Below are 12912 nucleotides of genomic sequence, written 5' to 3' on the forward strand. Positions count from 1 at the left end.
TAATGTTTCATACAGGTCATGGAGTTACTAGGTGGCGAAGTGAGAATGAGAGGCCCATACTTCCAGCTTCTGCTGCCTTCAGCTCTGGGCAAAGAAACACAGAAGCAATCAATACATGTGTCGAAAAAAAGAAAAAAGAATAAATGAATGAGTGAGTTAACTTCAGCCCTGCTATTTATGTGTCCCTGGGCAGGAAAATTAATTTCTTTGAGTCGATTTCTTCATTTCTTATAGCAAGATAATAATGACATCTAGTTCACAGAGCTAAGGGACAAATAAGGTGATAAACTGGGAAAACAATTTGAAAAATATTAAATAAATGAATGTTAGCTAGCATAATATTTAAAAAGTACAGTCACAGTCCTAAACAAATACTGATAAAATATAGGTATGAGACATGGGTGGGTGTATGAAGATCACTTAATATCTCTGATTCCCTGGTTTCGCCACCTGTAAGATCGCAATTGAGTTGAAAGTTGAGCACCTTCATGACACAGACTCTAAGACTTAACAAGTTAGGAAACAGAGTCAAGCAAGCCTCTGCACATGGCATTAATTTGAAAATGTGTATTGTACCTCCGAGGATACTGCAAAGTATGGAGCTGATTATCTTTATCCATGACATTCTGGCCTTTATCAATTAGGTCATTGAGACCTATATCAATACATGCAACGAATTACATGTATAACTTGTGTGCATGTGTATATGAGAACAGCATTAGAAACAGTTACTACTATGAGAGTTTATACATAACTTCCAAACAATTAGTGTTTGGAAAAATAGACATTAGATAGAAAATCTGGAAGAATCGACAAAGAATTGGTATATTGTGTCTGGAGAGGAACATAGTTGGCTAGGGACGAGGTAAAGCAATTATTCACATTTGGCCGAGCGTGGTGGCTCATGCCTGTAATCCCAGCACTTTGGGAAGCCCAGGTAGGTGGATTGCCTGAGTTCAGGGAGAGCAGCCTGGGTAACATGGTGAAATCCCATCTCTACTTTAGTATTTTTTTTTTTTTGAGACGGAGTCTCGCTGTGTCGCCCAAGCTGGAGTGCAGTGACGCGATCTCGGCTCACTGCAAGCTCTGCCTCCCGGGTTCAGGCCATTCTCCTGCCTCAGCCTCCCGAGTAGCTGGGACTACAGGTGCCCGCCACCACACCCGGCTAATTTTTTGTATTTTTTAGTAGAGACGGGGTTTCACCGTGTTAGCCAGGATGGTCTCTATCTCCTGCCCTCGTGATCCGCCCGCCTCGGCTTCCCAAAGTGCTGGGATTACAGGCGTGAGCCACCGCGCCCGGCCAGTACAAAAATTAGCCAGGTGTGGTGGCGCATTCCTGTAATACCAGCTAGTCGGGATGCTGAGGCAGGAGAATCGCTTGAGCCTGGAAGTCGGGGAGGTTGCAGTGAGCTGAGATGGTGCCACTGCACTCCAGCCTGGGCAACAGAGTGAGATTGTCTCCAATTCATATTTGTAATCCTTTGCACTTTCTTTTTGAATTTTGAAACATGTATTACCGCATTACTATTAATAGACTCACATTTTAGAAAACTTTTATATAAAAATGTTAATATAAGTCATTTTGAGGGTTACTTTTATTTCAACTATTAATTTAAATTATGAAAATATGAAGCCACTTCACTTTCAATATGGCTGTAACTTTTTAACAAACTTTGTGGTCACTGAGCATATTTAACCCTTTGAATAAAGCAATCTTTCCCTTTTATCCCTATTTTGTAAGACTCATTTGCCAGGTGGCGGATTAAATTGAATAGAATAGGTTATTTCTTAAGAATAACTTAGTTATTTCCCAAGAGCCACCCTTAGATGCTGGTAGGTGTCACGGTCTTCCCAAGACCAGCAGCTGGATAGAAAGTCCTGGCATTTTCCTCATCTGCTGCCATCCTCAGTAAGGGAGGAATTAGGACTGCCGCAAGCCCCTAAAGACTGGAAAGATGGGACGGGAGCGATGGCTCACGTCTGTAATCCCAGCGATTTGGGAGGCCAAGGGGGGTGGATCACCTGAGGCCAGGAGTTCCAGACCAGCCTGGCCAACATGGTGACACCCCATCTCTACTAAAAATACAAAAATTAGCCGGGCGTGGTGGCGCGCACCTGTAATCCCAACCACTCGGGAGGCTGAGGCAGGAGAATCGCTTGAACCCAGGAACCAAAGAGGTTGCAGGGGGCCGAGATCGCACCACTCACTGCACTCCAGCCTGGGCGGCAGAGTGGGGGGGGGGGGGTGAAAAAAAAAAAGAAAAAAAGAATGAAAAGATGGCGCTCACTCCCCCCCCCTTAATTAAAAATAGGAATTTATTTAGGAAGCGAATTAAAACTTAAATTAGGATGGATACAAGACGTTCCTTCTAGACTTTCTGAAATAAAAATTCCTAATAAATTCATCAAAGCCGAACTTTTCCTTTTTGCCTTTCCCTTCTTTGCTAGTGCCTGGGCCTGCGTTCAGCTTCCCGCTCCGCAATCCGGCACTCGCAGGCTCCTAAGTCCCACCCACGCGGCCGCGCACAGGTAACTGCGGCGCCAGCCCCACCCCACCTACGAGCTCCTCCTCCGTCACCGCCCTAGGGCCTCGGCCCCGCCCTTGGAAGCGTGGTCGTGACGTCAGCGCGCTGTCTCCGAAGCCCGGCAGCAAATGAGCGCAGACCGCACGGGCCCTCCGCGTACCGCGGCACACGCATGCGCGTTGGTTCTCTGAGCCCTGAAGACCTGGCGGAGCCCAGCGCGGATGGAGGCCTGAGGGTGGCGGGGGCGGAGCGCGCCGCGAGCTGGGGGCATGTCCGCGGCGGGCGCCGTCTAGAGGAAGGCCAAGCAGCCGCCACCACGCTGTCGGTCGCGGCGAGACGCAAGCGAGCCAGGCCGAGGGCCGCGGCGGCGATGCAGCGACGGCGGCGCCCTCCGCCACCCACCTCCCGGCTGCCCGAGGGCTGCGGGGGAGGCGGCGGTGGGAGCGAGGAGGTGGAAGTGCAGTTTTCCGCTGGGCGTTGGGGCTCGGCCGCGGCGGTTTCGGCGGCGGCAGCGGCGGCGGCCACGCGCAGCACCGAGGAGGAGGAGGAGAGGCTTGAGCGTGAGCACTTCTGGAAGATCATTAATGCCTTCCGCTACTACGGGTAAGGAGCCCGTGGCGGACCCCGGCCCAGACCGTCGGGGCGCCCATTGGTGGCTGCGGACCCGCCGGAACGGGGGCGCTCGCCGTCCCGCCGCCACGCCTCCGAGGCGTCGGGACCCGGCTGCTGCAGCTGACCTCCGGGCCCCGAGTCACCTCGCACCACCCCAGCCCCTCCCGGCCCTGCACACCCGCGTGTCCGCCGCGCCGTCTGCTGCACAGCCTCGTGTCTTCTGACCTCAGGATCAGATTAGCTCTCCTGCCTCCGTCCTCTTAAAGGTTTGGCTTTGAGGCCGGTGGGGGTGACCGGAGAAGCGCTGTAACAATTTCAGATAGAAGACGATGGTGGTAGAATCGTCCACTGCTGGGCTGATTGGTGTGTGTGGTCGATGTCCTTCAAACTGAACACATGGAGAGCCCAAGTTCACCTACGCGTGGGATGCTGTAGGACGTATTTTCCCAAACTGTTACCAGTGCTTGTAAGAGCAGTTTAAGATTTCCACCCACCCCTTCTTTGGCGCTGTGAACGCACTTGCACATTTGTGTGAGCGATTGAATGATGCTGCTCAGTGTCTTTAACTGGTGGGTGATTAAGGGCGGAAGTGGTCCTGATATTCTAAAATTTGCTAATTATTAGGAGAGAAATGAGAGAAGTCACAATAAGAGCTGCCTTTACGTTCTTTTTTCCTGCAAAAATGTGTCTAATTCTCCCTGGTGTGCTAGGCACTGTGGTAGGACCTTTTAAGTACGCTCCTCATTCATAAAACCAGCTCCCTAACTTCTACGTTTCTTCTAGATAGATGTAAAAGTAGTTTAATCACAAAATTATAATTCCAAGAGCTGAAAGGGACTTAACTGGATTTTCAGGTGAAGATAACACTTTTATTCACGTAAGAGATATGAGTCCACCGGTGACTATGTTCTGAGTCTGCAATTGGAATCAGACAGACATGACCTCCTACGCAGGTAAACCTGTTCCCATAAGTGGGTTCCTGCTGTGCTTTATGCAAACTTTTAAAATATTGTTTATCTCATGTATTGTATTTGTTTATATAAATCTCTTGCTTTGCTGTGACCTCCTCAAGGGCAGGGGCTGAGTCTTATTTATTTTTATGTCACTAGTGCTTGGCATATGTTGTTTAAGCTCTATTTTTAACAAAACAAATGGTAGCAAAGAAATACATTTCTCATTCCCAAATAGTCTGTCAAGTTTTTGACGGATAGTTAAATTAGTTTACTAGTCTGAATTTAGAAGCTTGCTTAATGAAAGCTTAAAGTTATTTGGAATCTGATTGTACATGTGATAGGAACTTTTGAACTTCGAAGATCTTGATGAAGTAATTTACTGATTAAACCCAGAAATAGGACCAGGGACAGCATTACTTTACAGAGCCCAAAAGAGTAGTTTGGATATTTTATTTCTCCGGATTTAGTAGTAACAGAGGGAGCAAGGCAGACCATCAGAGAATTGAATTTGATGCAGGAATTGTGACTGAAATAACCATGGAGTTAGGGAAGGCAGCTAACATCAGATAGCTAAGAGTGGGAGATACAGAAAAGTCTGGTACATTTTGCTCTTGAAAAATCTAGAAAGAATATTGGGAAATGTTTTGGGAATATAGTGGACCCATTTAGTTAAGTGTGTAGTTGTACTTACTTTTAATATATTAGGACCAATTTAAAATTGATGTTTGTGGGTAAGTATGGGATGGGACTTTATTGGGGTAGGGGTTGATCAGGAACAGAAGTGTGGCAATATAGAGAAGAGTTCTTGTGTGAATATTCTAGTGTTTGTGATACTATTTCCTATACTCAATTCTTTACTGGTGTAATGTTGGATTCAGGGCATCTCATTTTTTAAAAAAATCGTTTTTATTTGTATAGACTCTCTTGAAACACTTCATATACTTGGACTGAAAATAGTATAACATCAAAAATATGCTTTTTAAAATCTCACTTAAAGGCTAGGGGTACAGAAAACGTATGTAGCAGAAAACAGTGGATTGTTACATTCTAATATTTTGTGATCTTCTAGACTTAAACTGCTTGTAGCCACTAATCATATCTGGATAAATTTAAGCTAAAATTAATCAGTATTTAATAAACTTTAAAATCTAGTTGCTCAGTTTTACTACTCACATTTCAGGTGCTCAATAGCTACATGTAGCTAGAGTCTGTTGTATTGGACAGTGCAAATAAAAGCTTTTCCATTATCGAAGTAGATTGTGATGGACAGTCCGGTTCTACACATTTAGCAAATACAGTTGACCCTTAAACAATATGGATCTGACTGCACGGGTCCATTTATACACAAATTTTTTCAAATAAACATTGGAAAATTGTTTTGAGATTTGCAAGAATTTGAAAAACTTAGCAAACTTGCATAGCCTAGAAATATTGAAAAAATTAAGAAAAAGTTATGCCATGAATGCATATGTGTAGATATTAGTTTATCATTTACTACCATAAAATATACACAAATCTATTACAGAAAGTTAAAATTTATCAAACCGTACACAAACACAGATCTTACATGGAGCCATTTGCAACTGAGATAAATGTAAACAAGCAAAGATGTAGCATTAAATCATAGTTGCATAAAATTATCTGTAGTAGATATGGTACTACTGTAATAATTTTGTAGCCACTTGCTGTTGCTTTTGCAGTGAGCTCAAATGTTGCCAGTATCTGCTTGAAAAAATCACTCTGCTTTTGTCTGTCCAGTAAATTGCCTATAGCAGTAAACAGATTTCATCAAACTTAATGCAATACCATAAACCTTAAATAACACCATGGGTCCCGTATGAAGTGCCACTGGTGATGCTGGAAGTGCTCCCAAGAAGCAGAGAAAAGTCAAGACATTACAAAAAAAAGTTGATTTGTTCCATATGTACTGTAGATAGAGGTCGGCAGCAGAGGTTGCCCCCCAACCCCATTTCAGACAGAGGATTTATCTTGTAGTCAAATAATGTAAATTTGCAGTATTGATAAATGCAGTGCAGTAGTGTAAATGTATTTTTCCTTTCTTATGACATTAATATTTTCTTTAGCTTTATTGTAAGAATATAGTACGTAATATATTAACATACAAAATATCTGTCAGTTGTTTATGTTATTGGTAAGGCTTTTGGTCAGAGTAGGCTATTAGTAGTTAAGTTTTTGGTGAATTAAAGTTGCATGTGGGTTTTCGACTGCACAGGGGGTTGGTGCACCAACCCAGGCATTGTTCAGGGGTCAACTGTACGTCCAGATTTTGCAGGGAACAATTTTACTGCTATATGTCTTTTAGTTAATACATAGGAGATTTAGATAAAAGCTCATAAAGCAAGGAATGTCTTTTGATTAATACTTTCTAATGGGTTCCAATTTTGTGATTCCTACAGATTTTGCTTAGATGACATTCTGATTAAGGTAAAAATGGGTATAGCTCATTTGTATTGAATAGCAAAAGTTAGTTTTATAACCCAGTGTTGTTATAAATGAAGCACCTTAGCACATAGACAATACTAGAGTTGAAAAGCTGAAAGTCTTTTCAGAAACTTCTTACTTTTAGAAATAACAGGATGAGATTTTTAAATATCGAGATTTGGAGCCGATTTTTGCAGGTGAGGATGTGGATAGACACAAAGCAGTAAGCAACTTGCTCAGGGTTACACAATCCAGTTGTGGCAGAATCTGACCTAAAATCCAAAACTGTTACCTAAAATTTTATGGTGCGTTAATGCAGAGTTATACTAGTAAGACAAATTTAATGTTAGGTATTTAATAAAGATTTAAAATGAATCAAGACAGGCTTTATTTCTGACAAGTTACGTTTTTTTCTATTTGGATTTCCCAGAGTAGTTCAGCTAAGTGCAGAGGAATGGGCCTATGACCATGGCATTTAGCTCAGACCTGGTGTGGGCTCACCCTGATGACAGGTGACTAAATCCGAGTTGAGGTCACTGCTGACACCAGCTTTCTAGAGAGAGTTGGAGGCAGAGATACCACCATCGAGGAAAAATGGCTATTAAGTTTACTTTCTCCTCTTATCAGCAAGAGAATGTCGCCTCCTGATGCTGACTTAGTTCGGAACCAAGGAGAGTCTGATTTTTGTAAAATATTCCTTCAAAGCAGGTTTGACAGAGTTTCTTAAAGGGGCCAGGCAGTAAATATTTTAAGCTCTGAAGGCCAAGTGGTCTCTTGTTACAACTCATCAACTCTGCCCTTGAATGGAAGGAGCCTTAGGCTTTGTGTAATCAAATAGTGTGACTGTGTACCAATAAGACTACAAAAAAACCAAGTAGCCAGTGGGCCCCTGCCTTGAAGCAATACCGATAGGGTAAGCATGTGCAGGATAGTGAAGTTAGCCCCAGTTATAAGGGTATAGTAAGGATTGGACTATATTCTCAACTTTAGTAAGATCCCACCTATTTTAAGAGTCACTGGTGGATGTATGTTATGGCAGCTTTGCACACCAGTAAGTAACCAGGGGTTTAAGAATCTCATCCTGCTCTGTGGAGTTACATCTGTATCAAGAATTGACAGCTCTTCTAACCAATCTATAACTCATCTCATCTCACCCTTGCAATCTTGATACTACTTGGTAATAAGTAATATCTGTGGAAAACCAAAAGTGGCACCTGTGGGAATGTAACTGAACGTTTATTGCTTTTTACATTTGCTGAAGTACAGAGATACTGAATAATGACCAAGATGACACTTGTGTTTTAGAAGAATTCATCTGATTAGAGGTGGGGCGGGAAGGGTAGGGGAGGAGTTAGGAAGTAGAATTGGAAAGTATCCTGGGCTTATTGATTATGGGACTAGCAGAAGAGACATTTAGGATGACTCCTTAATTACTTTTATTTTTTTTGAAACGGAGTCTCGCTCTGTTGCCCAGGCTGGAGTGCAGTGGCACGATCTCAACTCACTGCAACATCTGCCTCCCAGATTCAAGCGATTCTTCTGCCTCAGCTTCCCAAGTAGCTGGGATTACAGGTGCATGCCACCATGCCCGGCTAATTTTTTGTATTTTTAGTAGAGACAGGGTTAGCCAGGATGGTCTCGATCTCGAACTCCTGACCTGAGGTGAACTGCCCACCTTGGCCTCTCAAAGTGCTGGGATTACAGGCGTGAGCCACCATGCCCAGCTGATGACTCTTTAATTTCTAACTTGGGTGCATTTGTTAATATTAGCCATGAAGGAAGGAGTGCAGGTTTTTGTGGGGCATGTGCTAAGTTCACTTTGGGTATGAGTTTTGAGATGTGGTGAGAGGGAAGTTGTGGGGCATCCAGTGCCCAAGAGTAAACACTAGGAAGAAAGGCTGTTCAATCTGTTGACGGTGAATTGTAAACTGTCAAAGCTCTGCTGTTTACCTAACTTGTTGTGGCCATTTAGTTCCTTTAATGTCATACTCTGTTGTTAGGAATGTAAATTGATGGAGTCTTTCTACACATCATTTTATATCAAGAACCTTAAAAATACTTACTCCTGGCCAGGTGTGGGGGCTCACGCCTGTAATCCTAATACTTTGGGAGACCGAGGTTGGCCGATCACTTCAGGTCAGGAGTTCGAGATCAGCCTGACCAACATGGTGAAACCCCATCTCTACTAAAAATATAAAAATTAGCCGGGCATGGTGGTGTGCACCTGTAGTCCCATCTACTTATGAGGCTGAACCAGAAGAATCACTTGAAGCTGGGAGGCAGAGCTTGCAGTGAGTTGAGACTATGCTACTGTACTCCAGCCTAGGTGACAGAGTGAGACTCCATCTCAAAAATAAAGTTTTCCTTCTCACCTGGTAATTCTGCGAGAATTTATGCTAATTTTCCCCTAAATTATAGACAGATTTTGAATACAAAATTTTCATCATAAAAACAGGTGAGTGTCTAAATGACCAGTAGTTGGGAAATAGCTAAGTAACTGTTGGTTACATAAGATGGAATGAAGAACATCCACTTTGTACCCCACAAATATATACAATTATAATTTGTCAGCATTCAGCTTAAAGAAAGTAAGATGCTAGATTACTTTTTTTTTCTTCTGTATTTTGGAGACAGGGTTTTGCTCTGTTACCCAGCCTGTAGTGCAGTGACACAATCATGGCTCACTGTATCCTTGGCTTTCTAGACTCTAGCAGTTCTCCTGCCTCAGCCTCCTGAGTAGGTGAGACTACGGGCATGCACCACCACACCTGGCTAATTCTGTTTTTTTCATTTTTTTTTGTAGAGATGAGGGTCTTGCTGTATTGCCCAGGCTGGTTTTGAACACCTGGCCTCAAATAGGCTTCCCACTTTGGCCTCCCAAAATACTGGGATTACTGGCATGAGCCACTGCAACTTTGTATTAAGCAAAACAGAAATGTGCCAAAAGGTTAGAAGTGGTTCCCTCTAGAAGAGGAATTATTAGGCCTTCTTTCCCTGAGTACTTTTAATTTCTACATTTTTCACACTTTGAACATTTTAGTAATATAAATGAAATATACCTACCGGTTTTTTGAATAGTAGGTGTATATATAGTATATGTATTTATACTACATATACTATTTATACTATATATATGCTATGTATATATACTGTATATAGTATATATTTATACTATATATACTATGTATATAGTGTGTATATATAGTATATTGAACAGTAGGTATATGTGTAGTATATATATTTTGAGTGCTTGCTGTGTTTTCAAGCTATTGGGCTAAATCTTTTGAGTACGTTATTTCCGATGAAACGCTGTCTGGTAAGCAGAGGAACATAATCTACCTATCTAATTATGGAGATGTTTCAGAATAATCAGTATTAACTGACTTGGTTTAGTCCTTGGCATTTATTAAATCTCAATAAATGGTGGCTTCCATGGTCACCTCATTGTTGTTCATTCTTTATCTTGCTTCTCTACGTGAGAGAGTTGCACAAAGGAAGGAAGTAGCTTTCCTGGTGTCGTGGCAAATAGGTGTTATAACCCGGATTTCATCCCTGATCTTTCTGACTTCAAAGCTCATTATTATACTCTCCCCAGAGGGGGATGTCAGTGGAGCTTCTGCCAACTTGATCTCTTCACCTTATCCCCAAGGGCCCCCCACACCAAGCCACCATACACAAGCTTGTAAAAACGCGACCAGCCAGGTTTTTGCTTGTTCGTCAGGAGCTTCTTCTGAAGTTCATTACTGTTTGGCAGTTGGAATAATTTGGCAGAGGGTAAAAATAAGAAAATTGTTTGGATGAATAAAGATTTAAGAAACCAAACGACAAAGGTTTTGAAATTGAAAATGAAAATAAGGCTGGGCACAGTGGCTCAGGCCTATAATCCCAGCACTTTGGGAGGCAGAAGCGGGTGGATCACGAGGTAAAGACATCGAGACCATCCTGGACAGTATGGTGAAACCCCGTCTCTACTAAAAATACAAAAATTAGCCGAGCGTGGTGGCACATGCCTGTAGTCCCAGCTACTTGGGAGACTGAGGCAGGAGAGTCGCTTGAACCTGGGAGGGGGAGGTTGCAGCGAGCCGAGATCGTGCCACTGCACTCCAGCCTGGGCAAGACAAGACTGCGTCTCAAAAAAAAAAAAAAAAGAAAATAGAAAATGAAAAATACTTCCATTTTTATTTAATATTGAATTAATACCAAAGAACATTTAAACATACACACACATATATAGATATAAAATGTAAGGAATGATACAGTGAACACTCATCAATCACCTAGTTTTTAAAAAACATTATCCTGTCTCTTTCACCCTCAGAATCATTAACCTGAATTTTTACTTCTTGACTTTGTAGTTTTTCCACATATGCTCAGTCCCTGAATAATAATATTTAGTTTTCCATGAAATGCAATTGTACATTATGTGTTTTCCTGCAATTTTTTCAACAAATGTATATGTTCTTGAGTTTTCTCCAGATGGTGATGGGAGTAGCCAGTTTCTGCCCAAATATATTTAGAGGTTTGTTCTGGGCCAATATGATAGTGACCGCAGCCTGTGGTTACACGATCTCAGAGGACCCTGACAAAGTGCGCTCTAGGTGGTCAGGTTACAGCTTGGTTTTATACATTTTAGAGATACAGGATTACATGGAAGGTATATATTGATCTCACACAAAAGGCAGGACGTCTTAAAGAGGGGGTTACAAGTCATAAGTGGGTTTTAAGGATTCTTCAGTTGGTACTTGGTTGATAGAGGTAAGCTATGGTAAGTAGAAAGGAATGCCTGAGTTAAGGGACTTGTGGAGGCCAAGGTTCTTCTTAAGTTAAATGAAGCCTTCTAGGTAGCAGCCTTCAGAGGGAAGAGATACTAAATGTCACTTTTTAGACTTTAATGTTGTCAGGCTCTCAGTTAATCTCTCCTGGATCCAGGAAAGGCCTAGAAAGGGAAGGCCTGGTTGCATTCATGGAGATTCTCCACAGATGCACGTTTCCCCTAGGAAACATGGCTTTGCAGGGCCATTGAGATCTGTTGGCCCTGTGGCAGCCATTTCAGAATGTCAAAGAAATATATTTTAGGGTAAAATATTCTGATTTCCTTCTGAGTCTGCTATTTGTCATAAGATGCCATACCAGAATTAGGTTGGAAAGTAAGCCATATTATATAGGGTTAATAAAAAACCTGTCTAACGAGATTTTATAATTTGTAAGGCATGATGCAGCAGGCCTCTTAGTGAGGAACTTGGAGAAGAGAGAAAAAAAAAAAAAGATCAGTATTTAGTCCTTACATATTATTGTATGAACTGTAATTTACTCATTTTGCTGCATTCCACTGTATATACTGTAATTTCTTCATTCTACAGTAACTATACGATAATTTCTGATAATAGACCTTTGGGTTGTTTCCAGATATTTTGTTACTTTTTTTTTTTTTTTTTTGAGATGGAGTCTTCCTCTGTCGCCCAGGCTAGAATGCAGTGGTGCAATCTCGGCTCACTGCGACCTCTGCCTCCTGGGTTCAAGCGATTCTCCTGCCTCAGCCTTCCAAGTAGCTGGGATTACTGGTGGGCACCACCATGCCCAGCTAATTTTTGCATTTTAGTAGAGATGGGCTTTCACCATGTTGGCTAGCTAGACTGGTCTTGAACTTCTGACCTCAAGTGATCCGCCCACCTTGGCCTCCCAAAGTGCCAAGGTATTACAGGGATGAGCCACTGTGCCTGGCTTGTTTGTTATTTCTGACAGTACTGTGACAAAAAATTGTTCATATTTCATGGGGCCCATTTGCAAGAGTTTCTAGGAGTATCATTACTAGGTCATAAGGCAAGTACTATGCTAAATTGTACTAGGTAATACTCTAAATTTAATTTGCCAAAGTGGTTGCACTAATGTATACACTTACCATTAGTGTATAAATGTCCTAATTATACCATATTTTCACCAAAATTTGATATAGTCAGGCTTTTAAATTTTGGCCATCTTGTCAATGTAAAAATAATATACTATGAGTATATATTTAACTTTAAAAAATGATGTTCTTATGGCTAGGCGTGGTGGCTCATGTCTGTAATCGCAGCACTCTGGGCAGCCAGGGCAGGCAGATTGCATGAGCCCAGGAGTTTGAGACCAGCCTGGGCAACATGGTGAAACCCATCTCTACAAAAAAATACAAAAATATTAGCTGAATGTGGTGGCGCATGTCTGTAGTCCCAGCTACTTGGGAGGCTGAGGTGGGAGGATGACTTGAACCTGGGAGGCAGAGGTTGCAGTGAGCCGAGACTGTGCCACTGCATTCCAGCCTGGGTGATAAGAGCGAAACTCCCTCTCAAAAATAATAATAGTAAGTAAATATAAGTAAAAATGATGTTCTGTTTTCTGGCTTT

The 12912-nt window shown here is 42.2% G+C and overlaps 1 protein-coding gene across 4 annotated transcripts in view; it reads left to right on the forward strand.

The window, feature by feature from the left end:
* Window positions 1–2737: 2737 nt before the first annotated feature.
* The window catches only part of LOC105498686 (carnosine N-methyltransferase 1), a 45540-nt gene continuing 35365 nt past the window's right edge, over window positions 2738–12912 (forward strand). The window contains exons 1-2 of one of the 4 annotated variants that reach the window (XM_024786713.2): window positions 3692–3706; window positions 3992–4090. Coding sequence is in view for 2 of the 4 variants with exons in the window: in XM_011770942.3 (XP_011769244.2) it covers window positions 2896–3128 (233 nt within the window). In the remaining 2 variants the exon portion in view is untranslated. Of the gene's footprint in view, window positions 3129–3184; window positions 3707–3991; window positions 4091–12912 lie in introns of those variants that run through there. The other 3 variants (XM_011770942.3, XM_024786712.2, XM_024786714.2) reach the window with 3 other exon arrangements.

This window comes from Macaca nemestrina, chromosome 14 (assembly GCF_043159975.1).
Source record: "Macaca nemestrina isolate mMacNem1 chromosome 14, mMacNem.hap1, whole genome shotgun sequence".
Taxonomy (NCBI): Eukaryota; Metazoa; Chordata; class Mammalia; order Primates; family Cercopithecidae; genus Macaca; species Macaca nemestrina.